The sequence below is a fragment of the Calonectris borealis genome, chromosome 17 (assembly GCF_964195595.1).
Source record: "Calonectris borealis chromosome 17, bCalBor7.hap1.2, whole genome shotgun sequence".
In the NCBI taxonomy this organism is placed as follows: domain Eukaryota; kingdom Metazoa; phylum Chordata; class Aves; order Procellariiformes; family Procellariidae; genus Calonectris; species Calonectris borealis.
In genome coordinates this window covers 7,261,537-7,277,990 of record NC_134328.1, presented here as the reverse complement: position 1 = coordinate 7,277,990, position 16,454 = coordinate 7,261,537, and the positions used below count along the sequence as shown (strand labels likewise).

Below are 16,454 nucleotides of genomic sequence, written 5' to 3'. Positions count from 1 at the left end.
CTCTCTCATTCTTCATAGATCAGATGGGAAATAAAAGAAAAATAATTCCGTACATCAGTTGCCCCTTCCCCTTAGCAGCTGGTGATAGAAGAGGAAACCCTAGAAGACTGTTAAGTTTTATCTTTCAACACAAAGTACATTCAATTAAAAATGGCAAATGGGGAAGGGGAAGGGCGAAATCACACAGACATCAATCTTTTAAAGAAAAAACTGACTGTGAACACATTGCTAATGAAACACAAATATGGTGGCAGGATTTGTGCTCAATAAGAGAAAGCCAACTGAACCCCTGTTAAGCAAATACACCTTACAAATTAGCATCACTCCAGAGTGAGTCAACTTCATAAGTTATACCCCACTTAAACTACCGCAGTTTATGGATAAATTTATTTGTCATCATACTTTAGAGACAATTTAGGCCATTTTAGGATTTCACAAAAGCTGGTTGCTTTGGAAAGGTAATGCTTTTGGCTGAAATAAACATACTGCTGACTGCAAACAGGTTACTGTTTGAGCTGTAACATATGCTAGATGAGGAAAAAAATGATACTGCATTTGACAATGACTATCAAGCATTTTAGTAAGTTTGGCCAGGGTATAACATCCTTGCAAGGATATTAGGAAACATATGTGCCTGTAACAATGCACAGAGATATAAATTCAATAGTTAAATTCTCCACTGGTTCAGAATTATCATAAGATATACCAACATATTATGAATTCTCCATCATATTATGGCTGTGAAACAAGTTCTTTAAACTAACATAAAAAGATGGGTCTGGCTGGAGGGAACTGGATTCTTATCTCATTCATGCTTGTGTAACTCCACTGGAGTCAATTCTATAGCAGGGGTATAGATGACAATCCGACTCAGCACACAATAATTCAAATACAAAGCACAGAAATAGTTTTCATGCAGCACTGAAATCCATTTTCACATCTTCAGCTCATAATACAGTCTCAGGCTGTTTTGTTTGTTTCCATTACTGCTAACAATGTTTTCAGCAACATGACCCTCCCAGAATGGAAGACAATGAGAAGTCCAAACACAATGCCTATTGGGTTGTAGCTAATGTTACACGTAGCAGCTTTCAAGTACGAACAGAATTCTTTAGTTAGACTGAAACTATAAAGCGTAGCTTTCTTGCAGTCACGTCCAAATGTTAAAGAAAGAGAAATAAATCAGTAGGACCTACCCTGGAGTAGTCAAATCCATGCTTCTCCTTCACTCCATTTCTACAGAGCGTGTAGTTGTAAAATCGAGAGTTTTTAAGTAATCCAACCCATTCTTTCCAACCAGGAGGCACATAGGAACCATTGTATTCATTAAGGTACTTTCCAAAGAAAGCTAGGGGTAGAGAACGCAAAAGGATAGTAAGAAAGTATAACAGAAACACCGTATTTAACCATGTTCTTTCCTTTCTGTCTCTTCTGAGAGGAGCTTTGTTTTCTTCATTCAGATACATTTAGAGTAAGAGATAAGTTCCGAGTTATCAGTTTGCCTGTGTTTCTTTATTTCAGAGCTCTGTAATGCAGATCGTTTGATTTACAACCTGACTACGTATGAGAGAAACCGGACCACAATTACCATTACATTTTCTTTAGTGCCTGATACATTCAGAGTCAGATGAACAAAACAGAGGATGCTTAAAATAGTACCAGTTGCCACATTATCTCATCCTACTCTGAATCACCCAATTTAGCTACATTTTTCATTTTGGTTACACCCACTTAAGCCATCTCCACCTAAGGAACTGGCAAAAGCAGTGAAGTCACTAACAGGACGCTGGTTTGGGAGAAATGATGACAAATGAGGACCATAAATATGATGAGATTTTAAACTTCTTGCATAGAAGAAATGAAGCAGCAGGCTGTTTGGCAGAACAAGTGCAGAATGAGTACAAGGATTCTTACAGAACACAGGGCAGGCATTTGAGCCATCCTCCCAGAAGAGCTACGTATATGCTAGCCTTGCTCTGAAAGCCCCAAGTGTACAGACACAAATTATTTTCCAGAAAATGGTTAAGGAAAATTAAAAGCATTAGATTTCTATGGGAAGAACATAAATTCTCTAAAGTATATGATATACCCAATGATGCTTTCACAGTATTCCAGTAAAAAAGTAAATAATTTAAAGGAATATACTTTTCAGTATTAGTTTATATGTTATATCATCACTATGCAATCACAGGATAAATTATACTGGAAGACCCTATTAATCTAGCTAGTTTTTTATAGCTGAAAGGCAAAATTCTGCTCTTGGGTCTGCAGATTGCACTGCAATTCAGCATCTGACTTTTCATGATCAGAGCTCAGATCTTAATTTTTGAATGGTCTGGCAATACAAGTTAGCATTACCATCACCACAGAGAATAGCATAAAGATCTTTACACTTGTTCCACTTGACATAACAAATATTTTTAATCCAGAGTCACATAGTGCCTGCAGCACCTCATACTGACCATCTATCAATAAACAACTGTGCTTCTATAAGGACAACACAATATCTGAGATTCTGATCTTGACCTTAGATTAAAGCTCATCTCAAAGTCTAGGGGGCTTGAGCACACAGTTTGCAGTTCCCAGGTTCTTCAGATTTTTTTTTAAGCTTGTTGCCTATAATGTCTGATACTGCACCTTCTTGTACTTATACACATGCAAGGAGCAATACTGTGGAAAGAGTAGAACAGGTTTTCAGCCACTGTAAAAAGGGCCAGCCTCACTGAAGTAAATGGATTTGTGTCTATTTGTGTCAGGCTCAATATCTGTCCAAAAGATAGACACAGTGAGAACAGTGAGAAACAGTATGTGAGAGAGCTCTATATCATTACCTGATTGTGTTTTTCTTTTCTAAGAAAAAGGGGAAACATTATATTAGCAACATAATAGTATAAAATAATATAGTGGAACGGAATTAAATAAATTTACAGGGAGTATATTGTGCACTAAATGTCCACAAGATTCAGCTCAAAGTGCTTAGGTAGAATTCAGAAGCGTATTTTGAATCATCCTCCTGAACAAATTTCAAGGTATTCAATTTGTTTGAAGTGTTTGAAAGAGATGAAAGTGCTGACAAAATTAAGATCTACATCACAGAAGATGAGGAGGGCACATCTATTGGGACACAATTAATAAATTCCTTAAAATTACACTGTGCTTTCAAAATATTTTGCAAAAGCACGTAAGGTGTTACGCTATTCTAAAGATGAGCCACTTACAAAAGGGTTAAGTGACTGATAAGCATGCTGCAGAAAATTTGTTTCACTGTCCTAAACTACCTCATAATGTCTTCTTTAACCAAGCAAAGTAAACTAGCAGCAAGGAACAAAGCAAAATCTACTCCACTGTAGGTGAAAATTATCACATTACTCGGGGATTGTATTTATACAGTATATACACTTTTCAAATTACTTTGCTTTATGAACAACTTCTAATTTTTAAAGAATGAAAGGCAACTCACAGTAGTCACGGGTAATTAAACAATATAGATGCACATTTTTTCTTGTCCTGGTAACAAGGAACACAGGATTGAAACACTGACCACTGTCTTACAGTAGCAGGTATGCACAAGGCAGTCCAAAGCCTTTTGTCCCCCATTCAACATATTGTATCCAAACAGAGATATATTTGGCATTTCTGCTCACAGGAACCAATCCGTTCCTAAAACCTTTGGCTGAGCCAGCTGAAGAACTCAGGAAAGAGGCATTCTGTAAAGAATTACTTCATTGTTATTCCGCAGAGGCATTAAAGGAAAGTCTGGCGGAAGTTCCTTCCAGCACCTTTTGCATACCCCCCATTGTACATTCAGGATGTCTTTATAATCTTTCATGGATGTCAGAGTGCTTTAAAAAATTTTCTCTGCTGTTTCCAATCTTCCATTTCACATCTTTTTCTTTTCCCCCTGCTTCTCAGCCGTGTAAAGGCTTGTTATTCAAAAACTTTAAAATGTCACTCCTCTGCAGTACAAAATATTGGGTTACAATAAAGCTCTTTTGGTGCTGGTGAAAGATTTTGATTTTGGATTGTAAAGATTCTCTCTAACACAATTTTTCCCCTCTTGAGATTAGTTCACCACCAGAGACAGCTGCTCACTAGAGTACACATGCCTTTGGTACATCCAATTTCAAACCGCTCCAAGATTTCATTAATAAACATTCTCAGAGGCTGCTGTTTGATATGCTCAGCCATGTTCCTATATCCAGTCTATGAAATGGTCATTAAAAAACATCCAAGTGGCTGTTTTTAATAAATGCAATTAAGAATGTGATTTTCCTTTGCTTTAAATACTATACAACGTAGTTCCTCCTAAGACTACATAAAACAGGATATGCAAGAGTTGAGTCCTTTGTACACCATTACCACTTCTGCAGGGGTTCATGACCTTCTAAGGTTCTCAGAGTCTTGCCCTTCGATGATAAGCACCTGGAAAATTCTTTGGTATAGAGTGAAATTTTTACAAGAGGTTTTTGTTTTTTGAACTCTTCCTATAAGGAAAAAAATTGCACACAAAAGAATTTTCCCTGTGCTATCAATTAATACAAAGGTCTGCTCTGCATGCAACGCAACTGCAGATATATCAAGGCCACAGCTCGTTGCCTAAAAAGCAGACCTAGCATATTGTCAAATGTAGTGTAAAAGCACAATGAAAAGAACGGACATCAAGGCATCATTTACCACCATTGGAAATGTTCCAGCTAGTTCTATCATCTATCTATACCATCTACCAGCTCTACAAGTTTGTTGGGGATTTTTTCCCTTTTTTTTAAACACTAATTCTTCTCCCAATACCTACCTAAAAATACTTAACACAACTAAAATGCATCTACAAAGGATATTCATAAAACTTTGCATTAAATTGAAAACAAAGATAATTCAGGATGCATCAATAAAATGATGCAGGGGATCATTCATCCCTTTTTATTCTATACGGTCTGCCCAACATTGGGAGTTGGATATAACAGACCTTTTTCAGTTCTCAAACTAGAAACAGGAATGCAGTGGAAGTCAACAGAGATTCACCAGTGTAAAATTGCCAGAAGATCAGATTTAGAAACAGAATTTCAGTCTTTCACTCAATTTGCTTGATTTGGTAGCTCTGATTCTGACCATAGTTAGTCGTCTGTTTAGACACAGTTCTGTTAACTACTGGCCAAGGTCACTTATCCATTCCACTAAAAACCTGTTTAACAATATGATCATAGTGTTTATGCTCATTTTAAATAAAGTAAGAAGACGAAATCAAGAAAAGAATATATGAGAGGAGTACTAGTAATAACTTCCTAACAGTGATACGTTACATTCTGTTGGGAAGCAGTGAAAGATAAAGCTCTGCTATACATAAAGCCAAGTCAAGCTATGCACTAGGAAAATATACTCCATGGAGCAACATTAGCCCAGCTTCAGGGGGACCTAATAACCTTTTCAGCTGCAAGGAGATTATTGGGAAGACAAAGCCAGGCTCTTCATGGTGGTGCATGGTGGGAGGACAAGAACGAACCAGCATAGATTGAAACAAGTGAGGTTCAGCCTGGATGTAAAGAAAAGCTTTTTCACAAAAAGAAGAGTCAAAGAGTGAAACAGGTTGTTCAGAAAGACTGTGCAATTCCAATCCTTGGTGTTTTTCAAGACTAGACAGGATAAAGCCCTCAGCAACATGGCCTGGGGCAGGCTTTGAGCAGGTGGTGGAAAAGAGACTTCCTGAGGTCCCTTCCAACCTGAATTAGCCTGTGATCGTGTGATGGACTAGGTGACTTATGAGGCCCATCTTCAGTTGAATATACATGATTCCAGGATTTTAGAATTTAGGAATACATTTGTAAATATTTGTGTTCTCATAATAAATCCTGAAGCTGAGAAAAAGTAAAATTCAGCTTCTTGTTACTCCTGGACAGTAAGCTCAGTATTTATACCACACATCCCTCCTCCTGGAGTCTTCTCTTCATATCCTTCATGCTACTTAGCTGTATCCACTTATTAGCATCCCATTAAATTGCACTTACCACCATGACTGTGAAGTTAAACTCATGTTTTAACCTATAAACCCTCTACATTTAAACATGAATGTTGTGCATTAAGTACTGTAAAGATGTATTTAAAGCGCTGTTTTTCTGTCATATTTCAACAGCCAACTTTCCAGGTATTAACTTGGGTTTTGAGCTGGAAATCTTGGTTCCTCATAGGCATTTGTTTACCCCTCTAAAATCTTTTACTTCTGTATTTGATACTAGTTTTTCCCACCCCAAAGTTGAACAATTAGCTACACTTGAGCAATCCCTTAGGTTTGGACTGGGAGGGGCGGGGGGACATTTCTGATCTTATTTCTGCTGTATATCTAGCAAAAATTACTTTCAGTACTTTTCGTCCTCTAAGACACAATCAGAGGAAAGCAGATGAGAAAGCACTTTCAGCATGGCTAAGTATGCATGTAACAAGCAGTAAGCCCAAAGGTCAAGTCAGCTTTGCATTCACATCATGGCCAAATATACTGTTAAACTGACAATGTACAATAGAATAAACCCAGTGAAATTAATGGATTTACACCAGAAATATGGGGATTATTAATATGGGGAAATTCTGAGATAAAATCCTGTAATTTATTATTAAATTTGGTTCCATGGGAAAGATTTTTCAAGAGACACTCAGTTCTCATTGGGTATCAAAATAACTGACCAGGTTTTCCAAAAAAATCAGTAACTCCGAAGTGCTGACGTCACCTGAACAAAACGGTACCAGCTGGCACCTTTAGTGACAACAGGAAATATGACACTACTGCAAAGATTAGACGATACAGCGTTAGTATTAATACCTCAGTAACTGCAGTAAATCTAATGGGTTGCATTAAACATACAGTGAGTTCCTAAATGTTTGAGTATTTTTAAGGAGGAAAAGAAGGGCTTAAGACCACATTTTGTTCTCAGATCCCTTTAGTTCCATCAGTTTCAGGATGCTAAGGAAGACTGGGCTCTGAGTACTTCTTTGCTATTTCTTGCCTTTTGGATATCTGCAACAGTCCTTGAAATGATCAAGTCATTGAACTATTTCACCAGTTAGACTAAGGAAAGAAGTACAGGTGTATACACACATTTTATTTTAGTCTACTGCACACGGTGGTCCAATTTTTCTCTAACTTACAGTACACCGATAGCACAAAATTTTCTTAAAGATCACATGTTCCACCCATCATCACAGGGACATAAAAAGAGTAGTACTAAAGGCAAGAGCCTTTACATGCACAGCTCTTCTCTGTAGCTGGAATAAAATTTATCATTACAATTCATGAAACATAATAGTTGTAAAAACCATCTTGTACAAGGACTGGTAACTACTGCATTTAGAATAGCTTACAGGCTTTCTTGTTATGCCAGGGGACTAGTCTGATATCTAGCAGGACAAAGGCAATGCACAATAATCTTTATGACACCTTTGTTCCTCTTCCTGAGTTTGCATTGCACATTCCTCAGTTGTGGCCAAGGATCAGTGCCAAGATCTATTTAATGAATCAGGGGAATTGGCTGAAGGGGAGCAGATGAAGCCAAATAAAACAAAAGGGCTCAAACCAAATATTTTGAAATGGTCAACAAGGAATCAAACTGAAGAATGCTGATAGTGAGCCAAGTCTTGCTTGTCCTTCTCAGGTGAGCAAATTCCCAGTGGAATTGGGGCCAAAGCCCCCTTTCCCTAATGCCTATGGCACAGCTTACAAAAGTTTAAAAACAACTAGGATTGTAAGGCATAAATATCTTTCTGAACATCCCTATCACACACACCCTCTGAAAGTTAAAGGAAAAATATCTAGAAATAGCGATCTTCATATCATCAACCTTTATTACAATTCAGGACAAGATGACTTAGTGTATCGCAACAGCATCATTTCCTATACCAAGCAGCACAAGAAAATGCAGGAGTGCTGGCTGGCTACATGGTTTAGAGCGCTACTCTACAACACGGCTCAGTATCGCTAGTCAGTCTGCTCATATTCCTTGGTGGCCAACCCTGACCATGCAGATTTTCCACAAAACGTTTCTCAACGTCAAAACCACCACAACAACGAGACATTTTATTAAAAATTTACCATGGGTATCACTCCCCTGTTTTATGTATCATGGTCACAGAAGAATCTTAACCTTTAGATTATCCTCCTCTCATCACATGCAACATTTCCTCTTCCACACATAAAAACAAAAAACCTCCCCAACAGCAGATTGTCAGACCTTTTTTTAATGACAAACAGTCTAATCAAAAGCTTATCTAGCTTAACCCTGAATCTTTACTAAAATACCAAAGTCTGCACCATGCTATTTGCGCCAACTCCAAAAGAATTTCATTTAGAGCCATTTTGTCCATAGAATTTGAAGAAAACCCGATTGCCAAGTTTCAGGGAGCTATTGAGATATGCTGTGCAAGAAGAAATACCTGCCGTATTTTAACAAAGCTGTTTTTTTCCACCTAGCAATAAACCTGGAAGAACACTACTAAAAGCATTAGTTCATAAATAAAAACAATAAAGTCTTACTGAATCCAATTAGGAGAAAAGTCCAATCCTGGTTCAATATAACCACAGAATTCTCCTTTCAAGAAGGTACTCACTGAAAGAGACGAAATCTAGGTTCTACAGTAGTTTATTGTCTGTACGTTTACCTTTTACTTTTGCAAAAAAAAAAAATTTGACACTTTTTTTTTTTGCAAATAACCAGTCACCTCTTACAGTCCTGAAATGCATCCATCTCAAAAACATATATAGTCCTCCCATGCATAACGTATACACAAGGATGGGAAGTGCTATCATCTCTACCTTGGAAGACAATACAAAGGTTTCAGGGCAGTATTCATGCTACTAAAACATACAAAAAGACATGAGGATGTTCCAATTCAAAGAAATTGGAATTCAACATCCAGAAACTGGAATTAGAATCTATCTGCAAAGTTTATATTGTAGGCACTGATGAGTCTTTGAAATCATCCCTGTTCTCCTATGCACTTTATTAAAAGATGGCATACAGCTTATTGTTCTATCTTTTAACTTCCTTATCACTAAGCTTTTCCAGTGCCCACTAACTTGTGTACCACTGCTGTACAGGGCAAGTATATAACCACGTGGGCCACACAGAACACTCACCCCTTTGGGCATATAGGAAAAACAATTTAGGAAAACTATATTCAGTAAATTAAATCAGTAATCAATTAAATTTGATTATTTTGAAAGACTTCTGCAAAAAACCCAGCATTCTAGAAAAGCAAAGAAAAAAGAATGCAAGAAGATACCACAAGGACTTAAATTGCTAGCTGGATAAAACAAAAGATCTTAGATCGGAGTGAGAAGGGAACTTCTTCTCATTTTTGGCTGATAAGCTACCTAATATTGAACACAAATGGCACTAGAAGATGAAAAACTTAATAAGCCAATAGGTTCTTTCAATTTGGAAGTACTGCCATCCTAAAAGATCTAAACTAACAAAGATTTTAAAAATATTTTCATAATGTGCAAATATTCTGTTTAGCTTTTAGCTGTTTTGAATTCTATGAAATGATAATCCTATTTCTGAAGAAATATCAAGCTATGAATTACTCCTCGCTTAAAACAACAAATCAGTATGACAAAGCCATTACACTTTAAATGCTAGAATTGGCATCCTATCAGAAGAGTATGTTATAGCAAGGGGAAAGAAAAAGATGAGGCGTTTCTCACAATCTACAACATTTTATATTGAAAACAGATAGATTTAGGGGAAGAAATAAGGGAGAGGGTAAGAAGGAAACAAAGTATGGCTGGAAAGAAGGGAGCCACAGACATTGGCTTATTTCTGTAGTTGTGGATGCCTTCATCTCAGACTCCTGGGAAAGTTTTATTGGATTGCAGGCTATCTTGAGGATTTTACTCAGTCAGTTATTCACAGAAGTGTATATATTCCTCTCTTCAGGATAGTTAAAATGTGCATTAAATAACATAAAGTTACATGCAGAAGACAGGTGATGAAACAGTAGCTGTAGAGATAAGTTTCATCTCTATAACCTCTGCATAACCCACAGGAGACCACAGCTCTACTTAATGTGTTCTCATTTTAAGTTATCATACATCATAATATATTTAAAGTGAAATTACTGATGCTTAGAACTCAATTCATAGAGTCAGAGGGAAAAGATACATGCATGTTTGACTTGCAACCAACTTATAGTATAGAACTGAAGTTAGAGCTGGGGCGGGGGTGGAAGTCTTTAACACACATGAGGCAGGAAATCCAGAACTGTCTTTTGTTTGAAAATGTCATTCTCCAGAATATCTGCAGGATATTCCAGCTCAATAATTTACCACCAGGGACCAAGCTTGCCAGAAGTAGTAACACGGACAGAGTGAGTGGATTTGGGCTATACATCAGGAATCTTCTTACGTCCTTTCCAGCATAGATCCTTGGTTTCCTTTTGCAGTAACAGCTATCATGATATAGCCACTATGCTGAAACTTTCTTTCACACCATTTTCAAGTCTAATGGTCTCAAACCATCTAACAGACATAATTTGACAGACCTTGCTAAGATAATATTTCTATATAGAGAGCAAAAGATCTAAGGAAACTGATTTACCTTCAAGGTAAATAATTCAGAAACCCGATATCCAGTTTTGAAAAGTCACTTAGATGTCTTGGAGGTGAATAGCATAACACTTCAGTTCCCAATCGTGCAAATCACTTTTAAAAATTAAGTCTGACTCTTAAATCATTTGGTTATTATTTTTAAAAATGGCCTTCAGTTCTTCATCAGCTGCAAAATCTATCTATCCTGCATATAGGATGTCACTCTGACTTGGATAATCTGTTTTCTTTATACGCATGTAACATGACAGAGAAGTGGTGCAGCATGGCAGAGTGGCAGGGCACTGGAGTGTGAATCAAAACTTGCATCTCTTCTTAACATTGCTTTTCACCTGCATGTGATCTTGTAGAAAGTATTTCACTATTCTGTCTCTACTTCTGTCTACCCTTTGACTCTTTAGGTCACCAATTATTCCCTACCAAGCAATTATACACAGAGATCAACTTCAGTTAAGTTTTTAAGTATTTCTGTAAAAAAATAGCAACAAGCAACTATTGTGGAGAGCAAATTCTACAGCAGGGAACTGATAATCAATTTTTCTCCTGGCATGTATCTGGATAAATCTGGTCACATATTTTTCAGGTTCATTCCTCCTTTAATAAAGATTTACCAATAGCCTTTCTCCTCTTTCATATAATTTAATGTTAAAATCACTTTAAAATGTCAAAGGCTCAGACAGTGAAGTGGAAAAATAATTATTTGAATGCAGTCAGCCACTGTATCTTCTTAGGCTAATATTAATGTGAGGAAATGGAAGATTGTCACTGAATTTTAATGAATTCATTAGTTAATTATTGTAAAGCCCCGTGAAAGTGCTAAGAATGATTATTACTTTTATTCCCAAGAAATTTTTTATAATGGCAGAAATGGACCTCCCACAATGACTTTTCTCTAGGTTCAAAATACACGACTGGTGCAAAATGGCATTTATTAATTCTTTGCATAATTCCAGTATGAACTTACCATCAGAGTGAGATAGTGACATATTAGCAGAGAAGTAGCAGCTTTTTCCTTTGTTAATAGGTTCATTTAACTGAATAGGGTTAGCTGTACTATAGAGTACTGCTCAAGAGGAACAAGGATGGTAAGTTAGCCAAAATGTGTACAGCATTTGCTGCATACTGAGCCACATTAAGCCCTACCATAAATTAACAGAACTCTCTCAGAAGATTCACTGAAGCAAAAGTGTCCTTCTGCCAGGGTGAATTTGGCCCACCATCCCTAATTCTGCTGAATTTAATAAGATAAACATGTCTTTTCATTTCCTGACTGCAGATAAGGCTGACAAAATATTCTGGAATCAGTCACCAATTTTAAGACCTAATCACTCAGCCAGCCAGGCAAATGGAAAAGAGAAGCTTTTCTCATTAAGTAATGTCTAAGGAAAGTTTAAATCTGTATTCCAACAAAACGTCTTGGTATTTGTTGCTGCAGGACCCAAGCATGCAGCAATGCATTGTGCATTTTAAAAGCTGTCTCACAGAAAGAGATGTGTATGTTCACGGAAAACAGAACCTTTTTTCTGTAAATGTTTACTCAGGAACCTTTGGCAGAGAAATTCCCTGACATTCAGAAATGTTTTTCACAGGATCTCTTTGTTTCCTTTCCATTCTAATAATCTCCTGCTCCAAGTTGAAGTACTTGCATCCACTATTGTAAGTTAGTAATGATTCAGATGTTGCTTACACTGACTTTTCTAAAGATTAATTCATCAACTTGGTTTGTTTACATAAATTGTCCTTACATAACTTCCCACAATATGTAATAGGACAATGATGTGAGAAGCTCTTCAAAATCGAACCGATTGCTTAATATACTGAGATTGGGAACTTCTTGTCTACGTGTAGTGGCTATGTAACAAGAACACAGCCTTTTAGTTGCTATTCACGACACCAACATTTTTTAGACTGTGAGACAGGTTAATGCAGAGGAAGACATACCTGTAACACCTACTGCCTCAATGGCTTCCATTGTAAAAGGAAAACCCATCCTTTGCATTGTCATGATATTTATTTTAATTGATCCACATAAAATGACAGTGAACCCTATGCACAGTGGTCGAAATCTTGACTGTTAAAGCCAAAGACAGAACTTCCCTTGAGCTCAGCCTCTTCCTTTCATCTCTATTCTGCCAAGTCCAGTGCCTAGCAAAGTTGATCAAACTTTTTAAAGTGCCAAAGTTGAAAAATATAAAACTGACAACCTAGGCTGAAACTGAGAAACAATTATAGGAAAGTCACACCTTTTCCATCTCCTCTCATATTTTTTATTTGCAACTTGTGCAAGAGAAACCTGCACCACACTGCTCTCTCCTGCCCGCGTATCACTGGCACGTTTCCCCAAGGTGTCAGCAGCAGCACAAGTCTGTATAGACTGTATAGATCCAAACTACAAATGCCACTGCCACAGGGAAGATACTACAACGCAGAAAGAACAGTCCCCAGCAGAATCATCTTTTGCAACAGAACAAAACCCAGGGAGATCACAATGAATAGAGAAGAGGGCAAGGAGGTGTGAAATGAGTGGCAGAAAAGAAAAACAGAGGGAAGGTTAAGTAGAGTAGGAGTTTCTTCCTTCAAGTTTAAACAAAAGAGAAAAGAGAAGAGAAACACACAGGGAGAAGGCCTGGCTCATGAATTAAGGAAAAAACCAAACTCCCTTCCAAAATAATAGCTTTCTCACTCCAAAGTTGTGAACTTAAATATAAAAAGCAAGCCTCAAAAGGCTTTATTCCTCATGGCATCTTTTTCTTCTCCTTCTTCAAAAAAAAAAAAAAAAGGGATCAAGAAGCTAAACTGTATGTTTGCAGGGCAAACCAGTACTACCAAGGACCTCAAAAAATAATAAGAAAACCCTACAAATGAACTCCTGTGCTTTCCAGATCTTCCTTTGTTCACTGCAGTCATGTTCAAGGAGGACTCCCCATTTCAGAGAAACTGTATTTATAATCTCCAAAATACTCTCCTTAGCAGGTTACCTTTGAAACTTGAGAAACTGAGTGAACAAGGTTCTAAAGTACAATTTCCTGCCGTTTTTGAAGCAGGTAAATCTGATCAGATCTTTGGAGGGGAGGGGGAAGGTAAAAAAATACCTTCTTACTGCTGACATCCTTCATAGTGGATAACTCAAGACTTTAACTGGAGATCAGAAATGAACACCAGCCTCCAATGATGGCAATTTTCATTTAAATTTGTATAATAACATATCACATTTAACTACATGAATGAGGATCTCATTTACACCTCAAGATTGCTTTGTACTTGTAAAAGTACTATTTCTGTGTGTTCCAATAAATTTAGTTTGCAAATTGAGCGAGGTAGACTAAAAATGTAATATAGATTCACTAAGATTTTGGGTCTAAATTTAAACATTAAGTTAATGTAAAAATGTAAGGCACATGAATACCAGGACACTTGCAATAGCTATGCAAGTTAGTAGAAATTGCAGGTCTCAAAATATAGTCACTAAATATAAAACTATTACAATAGACAAACATCAGAAAACACAAAACAAATAATCTGTGAAGAATAAAACATTAATCTTGGTGTGGTATTCATAAGATCATTAGTATTAGTGCCAGGAATGATAAATGGAGGGAAACAGCATCCAATTAATAAGGTATGTGCACTTCCCCTAATTTTTTTTTTTTCCAGATTAATTTAGGTCTTTATTTTAGAAAAACAAAACAAGGAAATTACCTATTTGTTTTAAGACCAAGACTTCGCAGCAGTAACATGTAAAACTCACATGAATAGTTAGAAAGAAAATAATGATCTTGTTACAGTTATTATTCAAGATTTATACTAGTTTCTGGAAACCTCAAATACTATAAATTCAAAGAAAAAAAATACATATTATCAATAACAACTATACTACAATACTATAGTATATATACTATAAATAACACATGCCTGTTTATCATCATAACAAAAAGCATTAGCAAGAAAAGTGACAAAACCACTGTTACGGGCAAGGACCTAAATCTCATGTCTGGAGAATGCAAGAAGGAAATAGGTGTGAAACACATGCTACATATTTTCCGAAATCCTTTCTCCAGGATATTTGTTCCTAAGGAGTACTGCATGCAAAGAGGATCATTTGTTTCTCAGGAGTACATTTGATCTTGCTGATTATTCCTCAATCGTTATTTATCCTGAACACTTTTCTGGGAATGGACTGTCTGGAGAAACCAATCCAGCTGACAACTTTGCCCCAAAGCACAGAAGGAGCTTGTATTCTTAGTTTGATTAATATATCTGTTTTATGAAAAATTCAAATCACTAATTCCTTTCCATAGCATCTTTCTTGTCTGTTCTGTGCACTTCAGGTAATTGCAGGGCATATTCTACAGGTGCTATGCCTTCGATTCAAGCATGGACATTATTTTATCCTTCCCAGCTTCTGAAAAAAGTCTTGGTTTTTTTTTATATTTCCTCAAGTGAAAGTGCAAGGAAGCTAAACTTACACGCAAGACTGAAGCTCTGGCATTCTGCACTGCCGCAGTCCATTACAAGAACAAATTAAAATATTACATACATTAGCCTGTGTACTAACGAGTCTAAGGAAGCTTTCAGATAGAGCCAGCCTTGATCTTACCTGTCCTGTATCCTGTGTTGTTGAGGTACACTGCAAATGTACGTATTTCATGCTGAGCCTGCCAGGACGGAGAAGAACAGTTCTCATTGTTAGTATAAGTGTTGTGGTTGTGGACGTACTTCCCCGTAAGAATAGAGGAGCGAGATGGGCAGCACATGGGTGTTGTCACGAAGGCATTGATGAAGTGAGCACCTCCATGTTCCATGATCCGCCTTGTTTTATTCATCACTTGCATAGAACCTGGAAGAAGAAAACCATCTCAGAACTATTTTCTTGTTTCAGTCACAAGAGCTAAGTAAGAGCTCACGTGTTACATCAGAGACCAGAATCAAGCACAGGTAGTAAGGGCACTGTAATCTCATAGTGAACCCAAATCCAAAGAGATTTTTCTCCCCCCTCTAGTGAAGTTCTCCCATTGTTTTAAAAAGGACCAAATACTGAAGTCCTAAGTTAAGATTTGACTCAAACCTGTTGACATACATCATAATGCTTTTTAAATTTCTCTCTCTCAAAGCTCAAAATTTACCACTGTAACTATCTGCACCATCTGTGCAGCCTTTCTGGAGCCACTAGCACTGTTCCAGTAGCTGAAGGCAAGAACCAGCATGAATTAGGCTGAGACAATGTGGCCTGAGGGTGAAATTCACTTTGTGCAGCAACCCTGACCAAAGTTTGCATACTCCTTAAGCATTATTTAATCCTTGGTTTCAGAAGATACCTGATGCACTGCCTTTTGTGCCAACCTTCTGCAAAAGGCTGAGGGTTGTAATCACAGAACCATTGAGGTTGGAAGGGATGCTTGGAAATTATTTAGTCCAATCCTCTGTTCAAGCAGGGTCTGCTAGAGTTGTTCTCTAGATAGAATGTTCTTTTTCCTGATGTAAGGTATTAGTGGGTATTGATTTCTGTAACTTTCACGGAACCAAAGACAAAGTAAAGCCCTCATAATAATTTCCATAACGAGTCCACTGAGTTCTATCTATCCACTTGATCCATTTTGATGCCTAAAACTCTCTAAACTTCCTTAGGCTTGGTTCCGCAGAATCAGATTTTTAGATGACTACTTGGGACAGATAACACCATGTAGTTTATAACCATCATCTAAAAACAAACAAGAAAGTTTAGCTGGCAGGGACTTGGATGAATTGGGGTAACGGGAGTAAAAGTCTTTTCGCCAACAATTACTGAAAGCTACACTGCTGCCAAATGGCTGTTCTGTTTCCTGTTTAAGACAAAGCTTTGGACAAAGACTGGATCTTTACCGTAGACTAC

General features: G+C 37.2%; 1 protein-coding gene across 2 annotated transcripts in view; it reads right to left on the bottom strand.

Annotated features, from left to right (window-relative positions):
• SULF2 (sulfatase 2) overlaps positions 1–16,454 on the bottom strand; it is a 170,475-nt gene that overhangs the window by 45,962 nt on the left and 108,059 nt on the right. For both annotated transcript variants that reach the window (XM_075166404.1, XM_075166403.1), the window contains 2 exons: positions 15,183–15,422; positions 1,197–1,348 (listed from right to left, as the gene is read on the bottom strand). In XM_075166404.1, coding sequence (XP_075022505.1) covers positions 1,197–1,348; positions 15,183–15,422 — 392 coding nt within the window. The remainder of the gene's footprint in view (positions 1–1,196; positions 1,349–15,182; positions 15,423–16,454) is intronic.